This window comes from Vespula vulgaris, chromosome 7, assembly GCF_905475345.1.
Source record: "Vespula vulgaris chromosome 7, iyVesVulg1.1, whole genome shotgun sequence".
NCBI lineage: Eukaryota > Metazoa > Arthropoda > Insecta > Hymenoptera > Vespidae > Vespula > Vespula vulgaris.
The window spans coordinates 3,911,743-3,925,949 of record NC_066592.1 but is presented as its reverse complement, the minus strand read 5'-3'; the positions used below and the strand labels follow the sequence as shown (position 1 = coordinate 3,925,949).

At 28.3% G+C, this 14,207-nt stretch overlaps 4 protein-coding genes across 8 annotated transcripts; 2 read left to right on the top strand and 2 right to left on the bottom strand.

The window, feature by feature from the left end:
* The first annotated feature begins 56 nt into the window (after window positions 1–56).
* On the top strand, window positions 57–1,557 carry LOC127065345 (alpha-1,3/1,6-mannosyltransferase ALG2). Its single transcript, XM_050997530.1, has 2 exons — window positions 57–311; window positions 408–1,557. Exons 1-2 carry the CDS (start codon window positions 69–71, stop codon window positions 1,383–1,385), a joined length of 1,221 nt encoding a protein of 406 aa, XP_050853487.1. The 5' UTR covers window positions 57–68; the 3' UTR covers window positions 1,386–1,557.
* A 192-nt stretch (window positions 1,558–1,749) lies between these two features.
* LOC127065346 (splicing factor 45) lies at window positions 1,750–3,839 on the bottom strand. Its single transcript, XM_050997531.1, has 4 exons — window positions 3,440–3,839; window positions 3,066–3,374; window positions 2,552–2,989; window positions 1,750–2,469 (listed from the first exon to the last, which is right to left on the bottom strand). Exons 1-4 carry the CDS (start codon window positions 3,554–3,556, stop codon window positions 2,182–2,184), a joined length of 1,152 nt encoding a protein of 383 aa, XP_050853488.1. The 5' UTR covers window positions 3,557–3,839; the 3' UTR covers window positions 1,750–2,181.
* A 63-nt stretch (window positions 3,840–3,902) lies between these two features.
* Window positions 3,903–5,361, top strand: LOC127065349 (oligoribonuclease, mitochondrial). Of its 4 annotated transcripts, none has more exons than XM_050997537.1 (5): window positions 3,903–3,927; window positions 4,337–4,401; window positions 4,495–4,656; window positions 4,734–4,954; window positions 5,078–5,361. In XM_050997537.1, exons 2-5 carry the CDS (start codon window positions 4,351–4,353, stop codon window positions 5,223–5,225), a joined length of 582 nt encoding a protein of 193 aa, XP_050853494.1. In that variant the 5' UTR covers window positions 3,903–3,927; window positions 4,337–4,350; the 3' UTR covers window positions 5,226–5,361. The 4 variants fall into 4 exon arrangements, with proteins under 4 accessions (XP_050853494.1, XP_050853492.1, XP_050853493.1 ...); XM_050997535.1 differs by having other exon boundaries at window positions 3,914–4,059; XM_050997536.1 differs by lacking the exon at window positions 3,903–3,927 and adding an exon at window positions 3,936–4,206.
* LOC127065344 (uncharacterized) lies at window positions 5,026–13,048 on the bottom strand. 2 transcript variants are annotated; one of them, XM_050997528.1, is made up of 12 exons: window positions 12,944–13,048; window positions 9,071–9,176; window positions 8,667–8,795; window positions 8,307–8,533; window positions 7,777–8,140; window positions 7,478–7,686; window positions 6,718–7,218; window positions 6,470–6,624; window positions 6,062–6,342; window positions 5,676–5,929; window positions 5,423–5,591; window positions 5,026–5,221 (listed from the first exon to the last, which is right to left on the bottom strand). In XM_050997528.1, the coding sequence occupies exons 2-11, from the start codon at window positions 9,165–9,167 to the stop codon at window positions 5,430–5,432; spliced, it is 2,379 nt and encodes a 792-aa protein (XP_050853485.1). In that variant the 5' UTR covers window positions 9,168–9,176; window positions 12,944–13,048; the 3' UTR covers window positions 5,026–5,221; window positions 5,423–5,429. The 2 variants fall into 2 exon arrangements, with proteins under 2 accessions (XP_050853485.1, XP_050853486.1); XM_050997529.1 differs by lacking the exon at window positions 5,026–5,221 and having other exon boundaries at window positions 8,307–8,479.
* Between the last annotated feature and the right edge of the window lie 1,159 nt (window positions 13,049–14,207).

The following is a 14,207-nucleotide window of genomic DNA, read 5'->3' as shown; positions in this document are numbered from 1 at the left end:
GAGATAAGTGGAAACAAGGCAATTTTTTTATGACAAAGCGTGGGATTGTCGTTTAAAAATATTATAAAATGACTCGTATAATATTTTTGCATCCAGATCTTGGAATTGGTGGAGCCGAAAGATTAGTCGTTGATGCTGCTTTAGCTTTAAAGAAAAATGGTCATGACGTATCTTTCGTGACAACTCATCATGATCCGGATCACTGTTTTCTTGAAACAAAAGATGGTACAATTCCCGTTACAGTTGTTGGTAATTGGCTACCAAGACATATTCTAGGCAAGTTTTTTGCATTATGTGCTTATATTAGAATGGTAAGTTCAAAAAAATATCTATCTTGTAATTATAAATATAAATATGAATACAAATATGTATATATATATATATATGTATATATTATATTTTTCTAGGTATATGCTGCAACTTATATAATATTTTTAAAAAACCGTCCAGAATTAGTATTTTGTGATTTAGTTTCAGTATGTATTCCTATTCTTCGACTATGTATTCCCCATGTTGTATTTTATTGTCATCATCCAGATCAGTTACTTTCTATGCCTGGAGGTTGTTGTAAAGCTTTATATCGTGTTCCTCTTAATTATTTAGAAGAAATTACGACTGGGATGGCTCATAAAATTTTTGTTAATAGTATATATACTCGTAATGTATTTAAATCCACGTTTAAAAAATTATGTATTGAACCAGAAGTTCTATATCCTTCCATTAATACAGACTTCTTTGATAAAACAAGAATAATATTATTAGAGAGAGTATTGGATAAAAAATTGCCAGATGATAGCATTATACTCTTATCTATAAATAGATATGAGAGAAAAAAAAATTTATCTCTTGCAATAGAAACACTTGCCTACTTAAAAAATTCTTTAACAGAACAAGAATATAAACGATTATATTTAATTATGGCTGGTGGATACGATAAACGAGTTGAAGAAAATGTTGAACATTACTTGGAATTAATAGGACTTTCTGATGAATTACATGTTACAGATAAAGTAATTTTCTTACGTTCTCCTTCTGATATTTATAAAGTTTCTCTTTTAAAACACTGTGATATTTTGATATACACACCACACAATGAACATTTTGGTATAGTTCCATTAGAAGCTATGTATATTGGAAAACCTGTAATTGCTCATAATTCTGGTGGTCCAATGGAATCAGTTATTGACAAAGTTACTGGATATTTAGTTAATGGTTCTAGCAAAGAATTTGCTGAAAAAATTAAAATATTAATAAAAGAACCATCGCTTGTAGAAACATTTGGAAAAGCTGGCAGAGAACGGTTTCTTGCAACATTTAGTTTCACAGCATTTAGCACTCAGTTAAGTAAAGCAGTGGATGAGCTAATTAATTTTAAGAAAGATTAATTTAATTAGCTATTTCCTAGTACTTTTTTTAATAATATATTATTTATTATGCTTATAAAATAAAATATACATATAATGCATTTATAAAATAAGTGAACCAGTATTTTAATTCTCTGAGGCACTTAACTACATCAAATTAAATCAATTAAATGAAATGTTTTTACTATTTTCATAATTATACTAAGACTGAATATGATACTTTTAAATTATAGATAAGAAGTATCTTAAGAAGTTTATGTAAAAATTATGTATACTATTTATACAAAAGTATGCAGAAGTTGTTAAATATTTAATATAAGAAAAGTTCAATAAATAATTTGTACATTGCACTTTTCTTTTTTATGCTGTACTTTACTTTGACAAAGTATAATAAAAAATTGTTATCAGAAAAACTATATGCAGAATATTCAATGCAGGAATGAAAACAAGTCTTACAATCTAATAAGAATTAATTTTAAAAGTTAAAATAATGAAGTATATACCGAGTCTTACTGTTTTACTAAAAAAAATCAAACGTTTTTTTGTAATATATATATATCGTATATATATCATATATATATTGAAATTCATTTTTATGATTTTTATATTTTTTTTTTCTTCAAAATATGTAAACAAAAGCAATTAAACAAATAGGACTCAACTAGATATTAACTCCTTCCCGTCGTAATAATTGTAGGCATGATTATACCGTTAGTCGTAATTATTTTCGTTCGTACAAGCGAAGTACGTTCAGTTCGACAAGAAAGAGTTAATATGGTATATATTAGTATAATTTCTATATTCAATATTTTTATCATTAATCCATTAATTGCAAACTGTCTAATTTTTCACTAGAATAAAAACCTGCTTTAACTTGTCTACCCCCAAAGAATCGTCCATTTAAATCAACGACAGCCTTAATAGCACTTTCTATTCTTTTAAATTCTACAAAAATACGAACTGCATCCTCTGGAGTTGCTTCAATAACTTCATGAATAATTACACGTGCTACATCACCATATTTTGTATTACATTCATCTTTCACTTCTGGCTCTAGATCATCATCTACTTCTCCTGGTCCAACCATATTACGTAATAGTACAACCTAAAATAAAATCATTTTTTTTGTTAAAAATAAAGTGAAATAAATTAAAAAAATATATATATATATAAATACACTGAATTACTTTGCTTGGTGATTTCATGATTTCTGTAATACTTGGTTCTTCTTGCAAAGGTTGTGGTTGTGATGTCTGCTGTTGTAGAGGTGGCGGAGACATTGAAACTGGAGGTGGTGGTGGCATAAGCTGTTCTCTTTCTCCAACAATTCTGCCACCTCGTTTACTCGTCTTCTCTACTTGTAATGCTACAGACATGCCTTGTTCTTTTTTACCTAACCCTTGTCCTTCTTTAAAACCATATTTAGCCATAATCTTGGCGGCAACAGATGATGTAGCATAACCTAAATTAGAAGGCTGTCTTGGTGATGGAGATGATGCTGGTAGATCAGAACACTCTTGTAATGATGGAGGAGGTGCTATAGCAGCACCACCAGCTATGCCTCTAGATGTTGGAGTACGTTCTTCGTCTCTTTCCGGAGGTACTAAAGTATTATTTCCTGTTGCCTAAAATAATAAATGGACGGTTAAAATGGTATACAATATTAGATTTATTTATTACTTCGCACAATTTATTTATTACTTGAGTATCTTCAAAACGTGTATTATCACGTCTTCTTTTACGCATTTCAGTTTCTTGATCATGTTCTCTATCTCGAATATCACGTAACTCTTTGACTACTTTTTCATATTCATTAGGCCACATAGGATCATATTCATTTATAACATTCCAGTCAAATTCACTACCAATTCCAATACTTCCTGTATTATTTGTTGTAAGTGGATTATTATGTAAACCATCATCATCTTTCTCGATATCTCTAGTCTTTGATTTCAAATCTATAACTGGTGCTAATACAGCAGTAGCTTTTCTATACTGTTCACGTTTTGGCTAAAGATATAATAATATAATTAATGTTTTAATTGATCTTGCATTTGATTCTTTTCTAAATTTACCTGTGTAGTAGCAGCTTTTTTTAATTGAAGTTGCGATTGTAACAATTTTATACCGGACGACCACCCGGCAACTTTTTCAGAAGTTCGATGTTTATCAAAATCATCGTATAAAGACATTGTATAATTCTTATTTTTTTGTATCAATAGCAATTTATACAACACTAAATATTAAAAATATGTGTATAATAACATAACCTTTAAGTGCATCGAAACATTAATATATATATATCTATTTAACATTAACCTATTTAATAACTTTATAAAACAAACCAAACATTCATAATATTTATAAGATACAATTTATAAATTATTCTAGATTTATCAATGTAAAGATATTTTGTGACTCTCGACGATTTTGACGTACAAATTGGCTCTATCTTTTAACTTTATACTTTCAAGATCAGATGGAGCAATGGTGCAATTCTTATTAATTTTTAGAATATATATGTATCATCTATTCATCATTATTCATCGGTGAAATATAAAACGTGTGTAACATTTTTTAAGTTAATATTTCACATACAACAAGCTAAAATAAATAAATAAATAAATGTTTCTTCAGAGTATTAAATTATTAAAAACATATTTAAATTGGAAACCATCTTATATTACTTATAATGGTGAATCAAATTATATTATCTATATTAAAGTGAATTATAAATATAAACAAATATAAAAATATAACAAAATCATAAATATCATTTAAAAAAAGAAACAATTAAATAAATTTTTCTATATTTTTAAACCAAGACTTCTTATAATTATAGGTATCATTTGTTTTATCAAATGTTTTATAACATATTGTTGTTAATAATTTTGTTTATTTAATGTTTAATATCTTATAGAAATACCTTATTTATTAGTATTATAATAAATATTATTTATTGTTTATTATAGTTTCATTGCAACGTATGATGTGTAATAACAGTAAAGATAATCAAATAGTTTGGATAGATATGGAGGTATATAATCTAAATATCTTACATATAAGTTATTGCATAATATATTGATGTATCTAATTTTATAACCACCTTTCGTTTTTTTCAATTTTTCAGATGACAGGATTAGACATAGAAATATGTCACATCTTAGAAATCAGTTGTGTAATTACTGATAGTGATTTAAAAATCATAAATGAGCCTTTGAATATTGTAATAAATCAATCAGATTCTATTTTAGATAATATGAATGATTGGTGTAAAGAACATCATAAAAAAGTAAGTTTTTATAATATATATATATATATATATATATATATAATATGGTTAATCATATATTTTCTTTATTGTTTTAGACAAAATTAATTGAAGATGTTCGTAATAGTAAAATTTCTTTAAAAGATGCTGAACAAACTTTATTAACATTTTTAAAGAAATATATTCCAAGAGGTAAATGCCCTTTAGCTGGTAACTCTGTTTACATGGATCGCTTGTTTTTAAACAAATACATGCCATTAGTTAATGATTATTTACATTATAGAATTATAGATGTTAGTACCATTAAAGAACTAGCAAGGTTTGTGATATTAATAAATATAAAGTAGTATAAAGATAACATATATAATGTAAAATAGATATTTAAAATAATCTATTTTATATATATTTTATTCATAACTTTATATACATATATATTTTACAGAAGATGGAATCCACAAATTTATAATTCTATTCCTCCAAAAACATCTAAGCATCGAGCTACTTCTGATATTATAGAGAGCATACAAGAATTGATTTATTATAAAAATCATATATTTGTATCAGAAAATACTGAGAAGAATTTATTCTAAAAAAAAAACGAATACATATAGATTTTTTTTTAAATTAATATTTCACAATATTTCCTTTAAAAGTTTGAATTTTTATTTACATCCCTACACCGGGCAGATTGAATAAACTACTCTATTGAATATGTTCTTTCAAAAATATTTGAAGTTAATAAAAGTTCTTTCAAAACTTTATTGTGTACTATATTATAATTGTATACCTTCTTGCTAGATTGGTGGTAAATATTGATTTATTTCAGATGGAAGATTACTTTTCCTATAGTCATATGAGTCGTCTTTTATATTAAATGTTGGAGAAGATATATTTTTTTCTTTATAATATATCATTTTTTTTAACCAATCATTATCAATAGGTGTAAAAATTGCAATCTACAGAAAGGAAAGAATTATGAATAAATTAATTAATAATCTAATGCACTTAATTATAAATAAAAAAAGAAATTTTCTATTTACTTGATTGGTGGAAGAGCAACCATTATCTTGACTATAAAGTCCAGCAAGTTCATAGATTCCGTTTTCTCTTTGACAAGCTAATGGTCCACCAATTTCAGTTTGGCACATATTATGATTTATATTATGTGATTTTACACATAAAGTTCCATATTCTATATTTATATTATATTTTTGTCCAGATGCATGTTGCATACATACATCAGGTGATAAAATGTCAACATCAAGACTATTCATAACAGCACCAAGTGCATGTACTAAATATATATAAAATTTTTTCTTAGATATTTAATTTAAATTATTTTATATATGTACGTATGTATGTACATGTGTGTGTGTGTGTGTGTGTGTGCGCGTGTGTGTGATACACACACACAAGTATATCTTACCTTTAATTATTGCTTGACCCCATCCTGTTACAATGCATTTATTTAATGTTTGAGTTTCAATTGAATTTGGCAGACACAATGGATTTACATGTGTGTTTTTTGCTATAGCATGTTCTAAGTAGAGAACTGCAATATCATTCACAGAAGATCCCAGCACATAATTTGGATGGGTAACAATAGATGATACATTTGTTATTTCGAATGGAAGTGGTTCTTCATGTTCAAGTTCATATCCTAATTTCCATTCTCCAGATTTTACTGAAACTTCTTGTGGTGTAATTCTGAAAAAAAAAGCTAATATGTATATAATTGTTGTACGTAAACTATATATAACTAATTTATAACTAATATAAACTAATTTTGTATTAGGTTCATGTTGCATATAATTAAAAAAAAAAAGTATTTTACCCATTTACACAATAAGCTGTTGTTACAACAATGCTTGGTGTTATTATTACTCCAGAACATAATATACTGCGATGTTTATTTGACAATATCATTGCTTGCCATGGAATTTCACCAAAAGACGTTACAGGCTTATCTAATTTTTCTGTATGTAAAACCTTATCAAAAATATTAAAATGTACTAAATACATATACAATTTTTTCATGAATGCAATTAATATTATAAGTTATTCGCAATATATAATACATACACTATTTCGTACTCCACATTCATTTTGTATTTGCTGAGATGGCACCAATACAGAATTTTGTTTGCTGGATGCAGTATTATAAATATTATTTGTAAATGGTCTTGGTACAATAGAAGGTGTTTCATTTAGTATCAATGGATTTTGTGGAGGATATAATGGTCCAGTGACTTGTTTAGGTATATGAATAGAAGAATCAGAAACTTCGTAATTATTTTCATTTGGTAACGTGGGTAATGTTGGAATAGATGATTTAATAGTGAGAATTGATTCATTGGTAAGTGTAGGTGGTTTCACTGAAGGCTTAATAGTTGATGCTGTTTTTGTAGCACTAGTTTGCTTCTTTGGTGGCCGTACTTTTGCTATATTTAAAAATGTTGGAAATCCTTGTTCATCAAAACCACCAGAATAATTTGCTGGTAAATTACCCGTCGGCCATGGATCTACATAATTCGGATCACGACAGCATTTTCCAATAATCCCATTCTCAGAATTTTTACAACTCTATAGATTTGAGATAAAAGTGAGAGAGAGAGAGAGAGAGAGAGAGAAAGAAATGTAAATTATTAAATTATTAAAATGTCTAATTTTAGTAATTGCATTAAAAAATCATATATTTATACATATATAATATATTTAGGAATTCATATCTATTCATCAATGTATGTTTGTTAAGAACACTACTATATACTATTTGATATATATCGAGTTCATTAATAATTAAATAAATAAATATAATTAATAATTAAAATTTACAACTTACACTTAATGGAACACGCTGTAGAATATCTTTTTCTGTAAATGTGATAGGCTGTGTGCTAATTACTCCTTCTTTAGTACAAAATTGTTCTTCTACGCAAAGTAAAGCTGCTGCACATCCTAATTGTAATGGTACTTGGAAATCAGTAAATCTTGAATTTGGTAAATCTGATGATGACTGTACTTTAGTAGAAGCTATATCACTACCTTGAGCTAAACAATTGATTAATAAATACCATTTTCATAAAAAATTAGAAAATTTTTAATAATACGGATTAAATATTTATACTGAAATAAAATTACCTTTAGTAAATACATTATCTAAATTAGTGCTAGAACTTATTGATGATCCTGGAGGTACTGCAGTACCTGAGCCTATATCTGTAGCTTTATTAAAATCAGTAACTTGTTGTTGAATTGCAATCTGTTTAACACCATTTTCTATTGTTGATTCTACATCCTGAGATGGATTTAAATCGATCAAAAGATTTTGTTGATCTACTTGTTCTGGATGAATATGTCCTTGACTATTGGTTATGGGACTGACATCAAGATAATCACTTTGTTCTAAGAAAGGAATACTTGTGTCACCAACATCAGATGATGATTGTTCGAAATAATCTTTTACAATACAACATACGTTATATTTGAGATTGCATTGTTGAATCTAAACATTAGAAAACAAAAAAAGATTATAATTGAAAGGTCAAAGTAGATAAATACAAAAAAATTATTTCATTTATGTTCAACTGATTTAATAAACGATTATTGAATTTTATGTAATTTCTATTGTTACAATTAATATTCTAATATAAAAGATATAAATTTATTACCTGCTGCTTATCACGAATTAATTCTTTTTGTACGAAATTAACGTATCCATCTATGCAAAGATCTTTATCTACGCAAATTTTATTATCTCCATTACAAGACACACTTAATCCATCATCGATTATTTCTTCTTGCTTTAAGTTTGATTGAGAAAATGTAATAAAATCTGATGCGTCTGTATTTTGAGATATTGAACCAGAATATAAATCGGATTGACTGATATAAAGTGCTATAATAAACGTATTGTTTAGATATTCATATAATGAATTATTTTTCATTGAGTTATATTACATTAACAATAAAATATATATATATAAAATACAATTAATTATACATTATATTTATTTATCGATAATACTTACGAGGGTTTAATTGATTCCAACCTGTACCAAATTCACCGACTTGTTGTTCTTGCAAAACGTGTGGCGAAGTATTAGAAAAACTATTATCTTGTTGTTGATCTTGTTTATTATTATACCAAGACGATTGTTCTATTAATAAAAATAAAGATTTAATTAATTGTTATTAATAAGTAGTATTTACAATTATGTTTGTTTTATTAGTAAAAATGCAGTTTTTACTTATTGTTGTTATAACAATGATTATTATTGCTACACGTTAAAATAATTTTTAAAATAATAATACAATATAAAATTAGTAAATAAAGAATAAATTTATATAATCAATTATGTACACGTATATTTAGTTTTTGTAATATAATACAAATTCTGTTTAAGAAAATTAAATTATGTTTAATGATACTCACGTGGTGTGTAATATTCTGGAATTTGGTTGTAAGGAAGCCCATTTGTACATGCATTTAATATTAATGCAATCAGAAGTATCCATAATGGTGTTCTCATTTTGAGCACCTTTTAACAGTTTTAAAAATTTATTAATATACGGCTAATATTATTACAAGTCAAAGAAATAATTCCAAAAGAATTAGAGAAATATTTTTTAATTAATAAATCAAAAAATCTTTTGTTAATGAAATATTTACAAATTTATTTCAAACATAATAATATTGGCGTATATTACGATTTTTAATGTTTATAAGAATTAGAAATTTTACTAGGAATGTTACATTTAAAATTATTGAAAAAACAACCCGATAAAATATTTATTAATGATTGGAAAATAGTTCGAATAAAGATGGAACAGAATTGTAGGTAAAAGTTACAAAGCTAAATGATGATAGAGGCAAATGAAGAGCTAGATCGGACTATAGAGACAAATCTGATTAAAAGGCGCGGAAAACTATTAGAGATGTATACATGTTAATCCGAATAAATTATAATTGATGATTGTATATATATATCATCATATATATATATATCTCATGCTTATAATAAAAACATAAATGCATTAGTAATAATCAGATTTTTATTGAAATGAAGTTAAGAATAAAAAAAAAAAATCGAAAATCAAAGATACATATATCAAATAAGAATAATTTTATAACAAGGAGAAAAGGTCTTTTAGATTTGGAGAAACTTGTCCCGCCACTCTCTCGTCGAAGATGAAGATTTTTATTTTAATTTTATTCCGATGAAATATTTGTCGTGTTACAACTAGATATCGTTAGATAGGGATTGTAGACACTTTGTATCGATATTCTCCGCAGTCTTATTCGTTTAATAAAAATTCTAGTCCTCTTGCACGCGCTTTAAATATTATTGAATTTATTATTTTAATACTTTTGATTTGTTCATTGCTTTCTTATCGACTAACTGTAACGAGACCTTTTTCATCAATGTATTTACATCTGTAATTAATCGTCGAATATTTAACATTCGCTTGATTACCGAAATCTGTGTCAAATAACAACGAGAAGACTCTCCTTTCTACGTAAGAGAATTAATTAGTAAGTAAATGTATCTCCTTTTTCTCGTAAAACTTGATGAGAAATTTAATCAACAAAATTAAAACCAAAAGTGAAATCCGAGAAAGAAAGTAATAAAATCTTGACACGCGGGACTCTTATCCTTTGACTTTGAAATATTTTTAAGTTTATGTATGTAAGTACGCACATACGTATATATATATATATATATATATATATATATATATATATGCATGTATATATGCACGCTAGATTTTTTCCCTTCTACTTCGTCTTCTTGATATTTTCTTTTTTTTTTGTTTTTACGCCTCTTTTACTCTGTGGGATGTCACTCCGTAATACGAAGCACGTTGTTAGTTAGACTCACTTTCACTGCTTTTCAAGGCGGTCGATTTTGTATGCGTCATTTCGTCTAGATGTTTTTGACAGGATGAATTCTCATGCACGCTTGACGCAACTTTTGTACACCGCTATGGAACTTCTTCTTTTTTTCTTCTTCTTTCTTTCTAGAGATTACAGTTACGAAGAAGCGTTGATTTACCTTCGGCCTTTAAGGACGCGGACGCTATCTGACTTTGCATGACTTCAATTTGCCGATTTCTTTCATTCATTCATTCCGAAACATCTCTTTCTTTTTCTTTTTGTCAGTCTTGATGAATTCCAGATGATATTATTGGATGAATTCCGAATTATCGATCTCTCTTACAATGATTCACGAGGAATTCAATTTGAGTTCGATGGACAAGGTCAATTAAAAAACGAACAAGGTCTGTCCTGGTAATCGAGTAACTTCTTTGAGTTGCTCCGATATATTCGTGTCACATAGAATGCGGAGGTAGTAATATAGGTGCTGTGTTCGTGTGTATATTAGTATTATTTGTCTAAATGTCAGTGAATTTATTTTTTTACTTTTCTTTTCTTTTTTTTTTCTCGAGGAAAGCTGCTGCAAAATCGAACGGTAAAATGTGTTTTGACCTCTATATGTGAGAAAAGAATGCGGACAGAAATTCCATCCCACATAACAGACACGCTTATGCGTGTATACATATATATACACGCATATATGAATACAAAAATAAAACATCCTACCTACTAATACTATAACTATATTTTGCATATATTTTGCAAGAACACGGTACTCTCGTAGATATTGCAAATAACAGAGAAATCGATAAAAATAACTTCATTCTGTCGAGGTAACGTGAAACCTTGCGAGTTTCGTTTTAGTCAGTTGCGTAAAAAAAGGTAAAAAAAAAGAAAGAATAGATAATGAATCAACGATTTGATGGTTTAACATTGATTACTTATCAATGAATGACATTAATATATCAGAAATATTAAAAATATCATCTACCCGTATTCATTAAATATTCTTCGAAGAGATTGTGTTTTAGTCATTCAATGGATAATACAAGGATCTTTAACTTAAATATCGATAGATAGATAGAGATAGATACATAGAGAGATAGATAGATAGAGAGAGAGAGAGAGAGAGAGAGAGCACATTTTTTGAATTTTACCAACAATTCTGTTTCTAATACTTTTTTTTCCATCGAAATGGTCCTCGTCAATTTGTCAAGGCTACTATTTTCAAATACATATACCAATATTTCAGTCATCGACGTAGTCGTATATATGCATACAAGTTCTGAGGCTTTTGATGAAACATACTCGAGTAAGAAGTGTTTATTCACAATTCAAAACGAGCGTTACGTCAAAATTAGGCAAATTGACAGATCAAACGAAAATCCAGACGTTGATTGCGAATAATCTGAGAACTTTCGAGGAAGATGCTTAGGCAATGGCAATTCTTGACGAGATTATGATATCTCACAAAAATGATTATCTCGAATAGTAAGCGAGGGCTTTCGAAAACGGGTGTTTATGTATATGTATACATAGGTATATACATACATACAACATACATATATACATACATAAATACATCGTGTATCGATCGATGCGATTTCGCGTATCGATAAAATGTACGATACAGAAATGTGGGTTATAGGTAATATCGTTTGCGAGGAGAATTCGGACATGCTTTCTCAAGATCGTCGAAAGAAAACGTCGAGTATATGAGAAGAAAAGAAAAGGGAAAGAGAAAAAATCATACACATACATAAACACATGTAAACGGACACACGTGTGTAGGTATAAACATATCGAAGAAGAAGAAGACTCTACGTCTCCGAAAGCAATCGTCCGATAATTTTTATACTCCCATATATACATATATATGTATATCGGTGGCCGCTACCTTGCCGCCGGTAACATCCTTGTAAATTTAGATCTTAAATTTTCACTTTCTGGAACGTGAAAGCTGACTCTCCAACGTCATGTAATTATTGCTCCCTTGGTCGGCGTCGTTTCGAAAGCACTTATAGGAGAATCCGGGATATACATCCGGCTTTGCGATATCGATTAATGTTTCGTATTATTCTTTTCTTCTTTGAGAAAAAACTGAGAATATCGAAATGTATCGAATTTAAATTTTAATGCAAAGGATGCACATAAAGTTGCATGAAAATACATATATTATACGAAGATAGATGTGTCAGGATTACAACGAGACGAAGTAATAACGTGTGTATGTATATGTATATATATATATGTACATACGAACGCTCATACAATATATATATATATATGTGTACAATATATATATATATATATATATATATATATATATATGTATACATATGTAAGGCGAGAAGAATCGAGACCCTATAGATCCATGCTTACACCTACTCTCTGTTCAATAATATAAAAGCATGTTATACGCGTACTTACTTTTTAATCTCTGTATCCTCCTGTGTGGAATATGCGTATACACGTGTCGCTTAAAAGAAAGTCAATATAACTGGCGATGGTTTCATATCCCTTCTTCTCTTATAGTATCCGCCGATATTGAGTATCTCTCCCCTCCCCGCCCTCCAAAGCCGCTTGAATTTCGGTCTTTCGGCATCTCCACCTATGCCGGTCAACCGGGATGCGTTAACTTTTTCGAACGATTCACGTTTTTATCACGGATGTAATTCCTAAAACATTTTTTTACGTCATACAGACATTTTGTAGATTTTTTTTTATTTTATTTCTCTTCTTTCTCATTTCCACTACGTCCTCCTTCTTCTTTGTCTTTTTCTTCTTCTTCTTTTTTGTCTTTTAGATTATTACAATTCATCGTATAGATTGACTCACAGACTCCCACGATATGACACATATAGAATGAGAAAAAAAAGAAAAAAAGTGAGAAAGAAAGAAGCAGAGGTTTGGTATTACCTTATTCTATCTCGAGAGCAGACTTTTTATGGGAAAGATCCTCCTTCTATATTTCTCCTCCCTTTACAAAAAAAGTATTTTAATCGTCCTCACAAAGCGAACTTGAACAAAAGATGCAGAGGCGAAATCACGTGCTAAAACGTTTACGCGAAAAGGATATCTTGAAAGGAGAGCTTAGGATTTTATAATTTTAGCTGTTACATCTTGTTTTTTTTCTTTTTTAGTTTTTAGTTGTGCATGTGATACACTGGACATTATACTTAATAGAAACCGGTTATTTCTCTTTAACTCTTCATTGCTTTCAAATAATTCGTGAGTATAATCGCGATCGTTTACTAAGTCTCATTAAAATTTTTTTTTTTAATAAAACTTCTTTTAGTATAATTAACGAAGGAAAGAAAAAAAGAAAAAGAAAAAAACAAACAAAACCGAGTAAAATTCTTATCTGATTTTGCATTTTTATAGTCACAAAAAATCGAATTATTCGCAATCTACGGTATCTACATTTTCTATGTTTTTCGTATGACCCGACAAATTTTTCATAATGTATATTCTTACTACTATTAAAAGAAATTTGCATTTAATTTCTCATCAACTTACATCGTCCGTTTAGACGGTAGATATCGTATTGCGTATAATCGATCGATCGTATTACCTTCGAACGCCTTCGTTAATGCGAGTTTCATTGCAAATACGTGGCGCCACGATTAACTATCTTGAGTGATCGGCTTTAACGGCTAGACAAAATTTTCGACAGGTGAATAAACCAGGTTTT

Bases quoted from the DNA above. Each gene is read 5' to 3' on its own strand.
- LOC127065344 (XM_050997528.1), bottom strand. From the start codon at position 9,167: ATGAGAACACCATTATGGATACTTCTGATTGCATTAATATTAAATGCA. The intron at 7,219-7,477 runs GTAAGTTGTAAA...TCAAATCTATAG, and splicing joins TACAGCGTGTTCCATTAAGT to AGTTGTAAAAATTCTGAGAA. The intron at 6,343-6,469 runs GTAAAATACTTT...TTTTTTTTTCAG, and splicing joins ACAGCTTATTGTGTAAATGG to AATTACACCACAAGAAGTTT.
- LOC127065349 (XM_050997535.1), top strand. From the start codon at position 3,990: ATGTTTCTTCAGAGTATTAAATTATTAAAAACATATTTAAATTGGAAA. The intron at 4,402-4,494 runs GTATATAATCTA...TCAATTTTTCAG, and splicing joins TAGTTTGGATAGATATGGAG to ATGACAGGATTAGACATAGA. The intron at 4,657-4,733 runs GTAAGTTTTTAT...TTATTGTTTTAG, and splicing joins GTAAAGAACATCATAAAAAA to ACAAAATTAATTGAAGATGT.
- LOC127065346 (XM_050997531.1), bottom strand. From the start codon at position 3,556: ATGTCTTTATACGATGATTTTGATAAACATCGAACTTCTGAAAAAGTT. The intron at 3,375-3,439 runs GTAAATTTAGAA...TTATATCTTTAG, and splicing joins AAAAAGCTGCTACTACACAG to CCAAAACGTGAACAGTATAG. The intron at 2,990-3,065 runs GTAATAAATAAA...TTATTATTTTAG, and splicing joins CACGTTTTGAAGATACTCAA to GCAACAGGAAATAATACTTT.
- LOC127065345 (XM_050997530.1), top strand. From the start codon at position 69: ATGACTCGTATAATATTTTTGCATCCAGATCTTGGAATTGGTGGAGCC. The intron at 312-407 runs GTAAGTTCAAAA...ATATTTTTCTAG, and splicing joins TATGTGCTTATATTAGAATG to GTATATGCTGCAACTTATAT.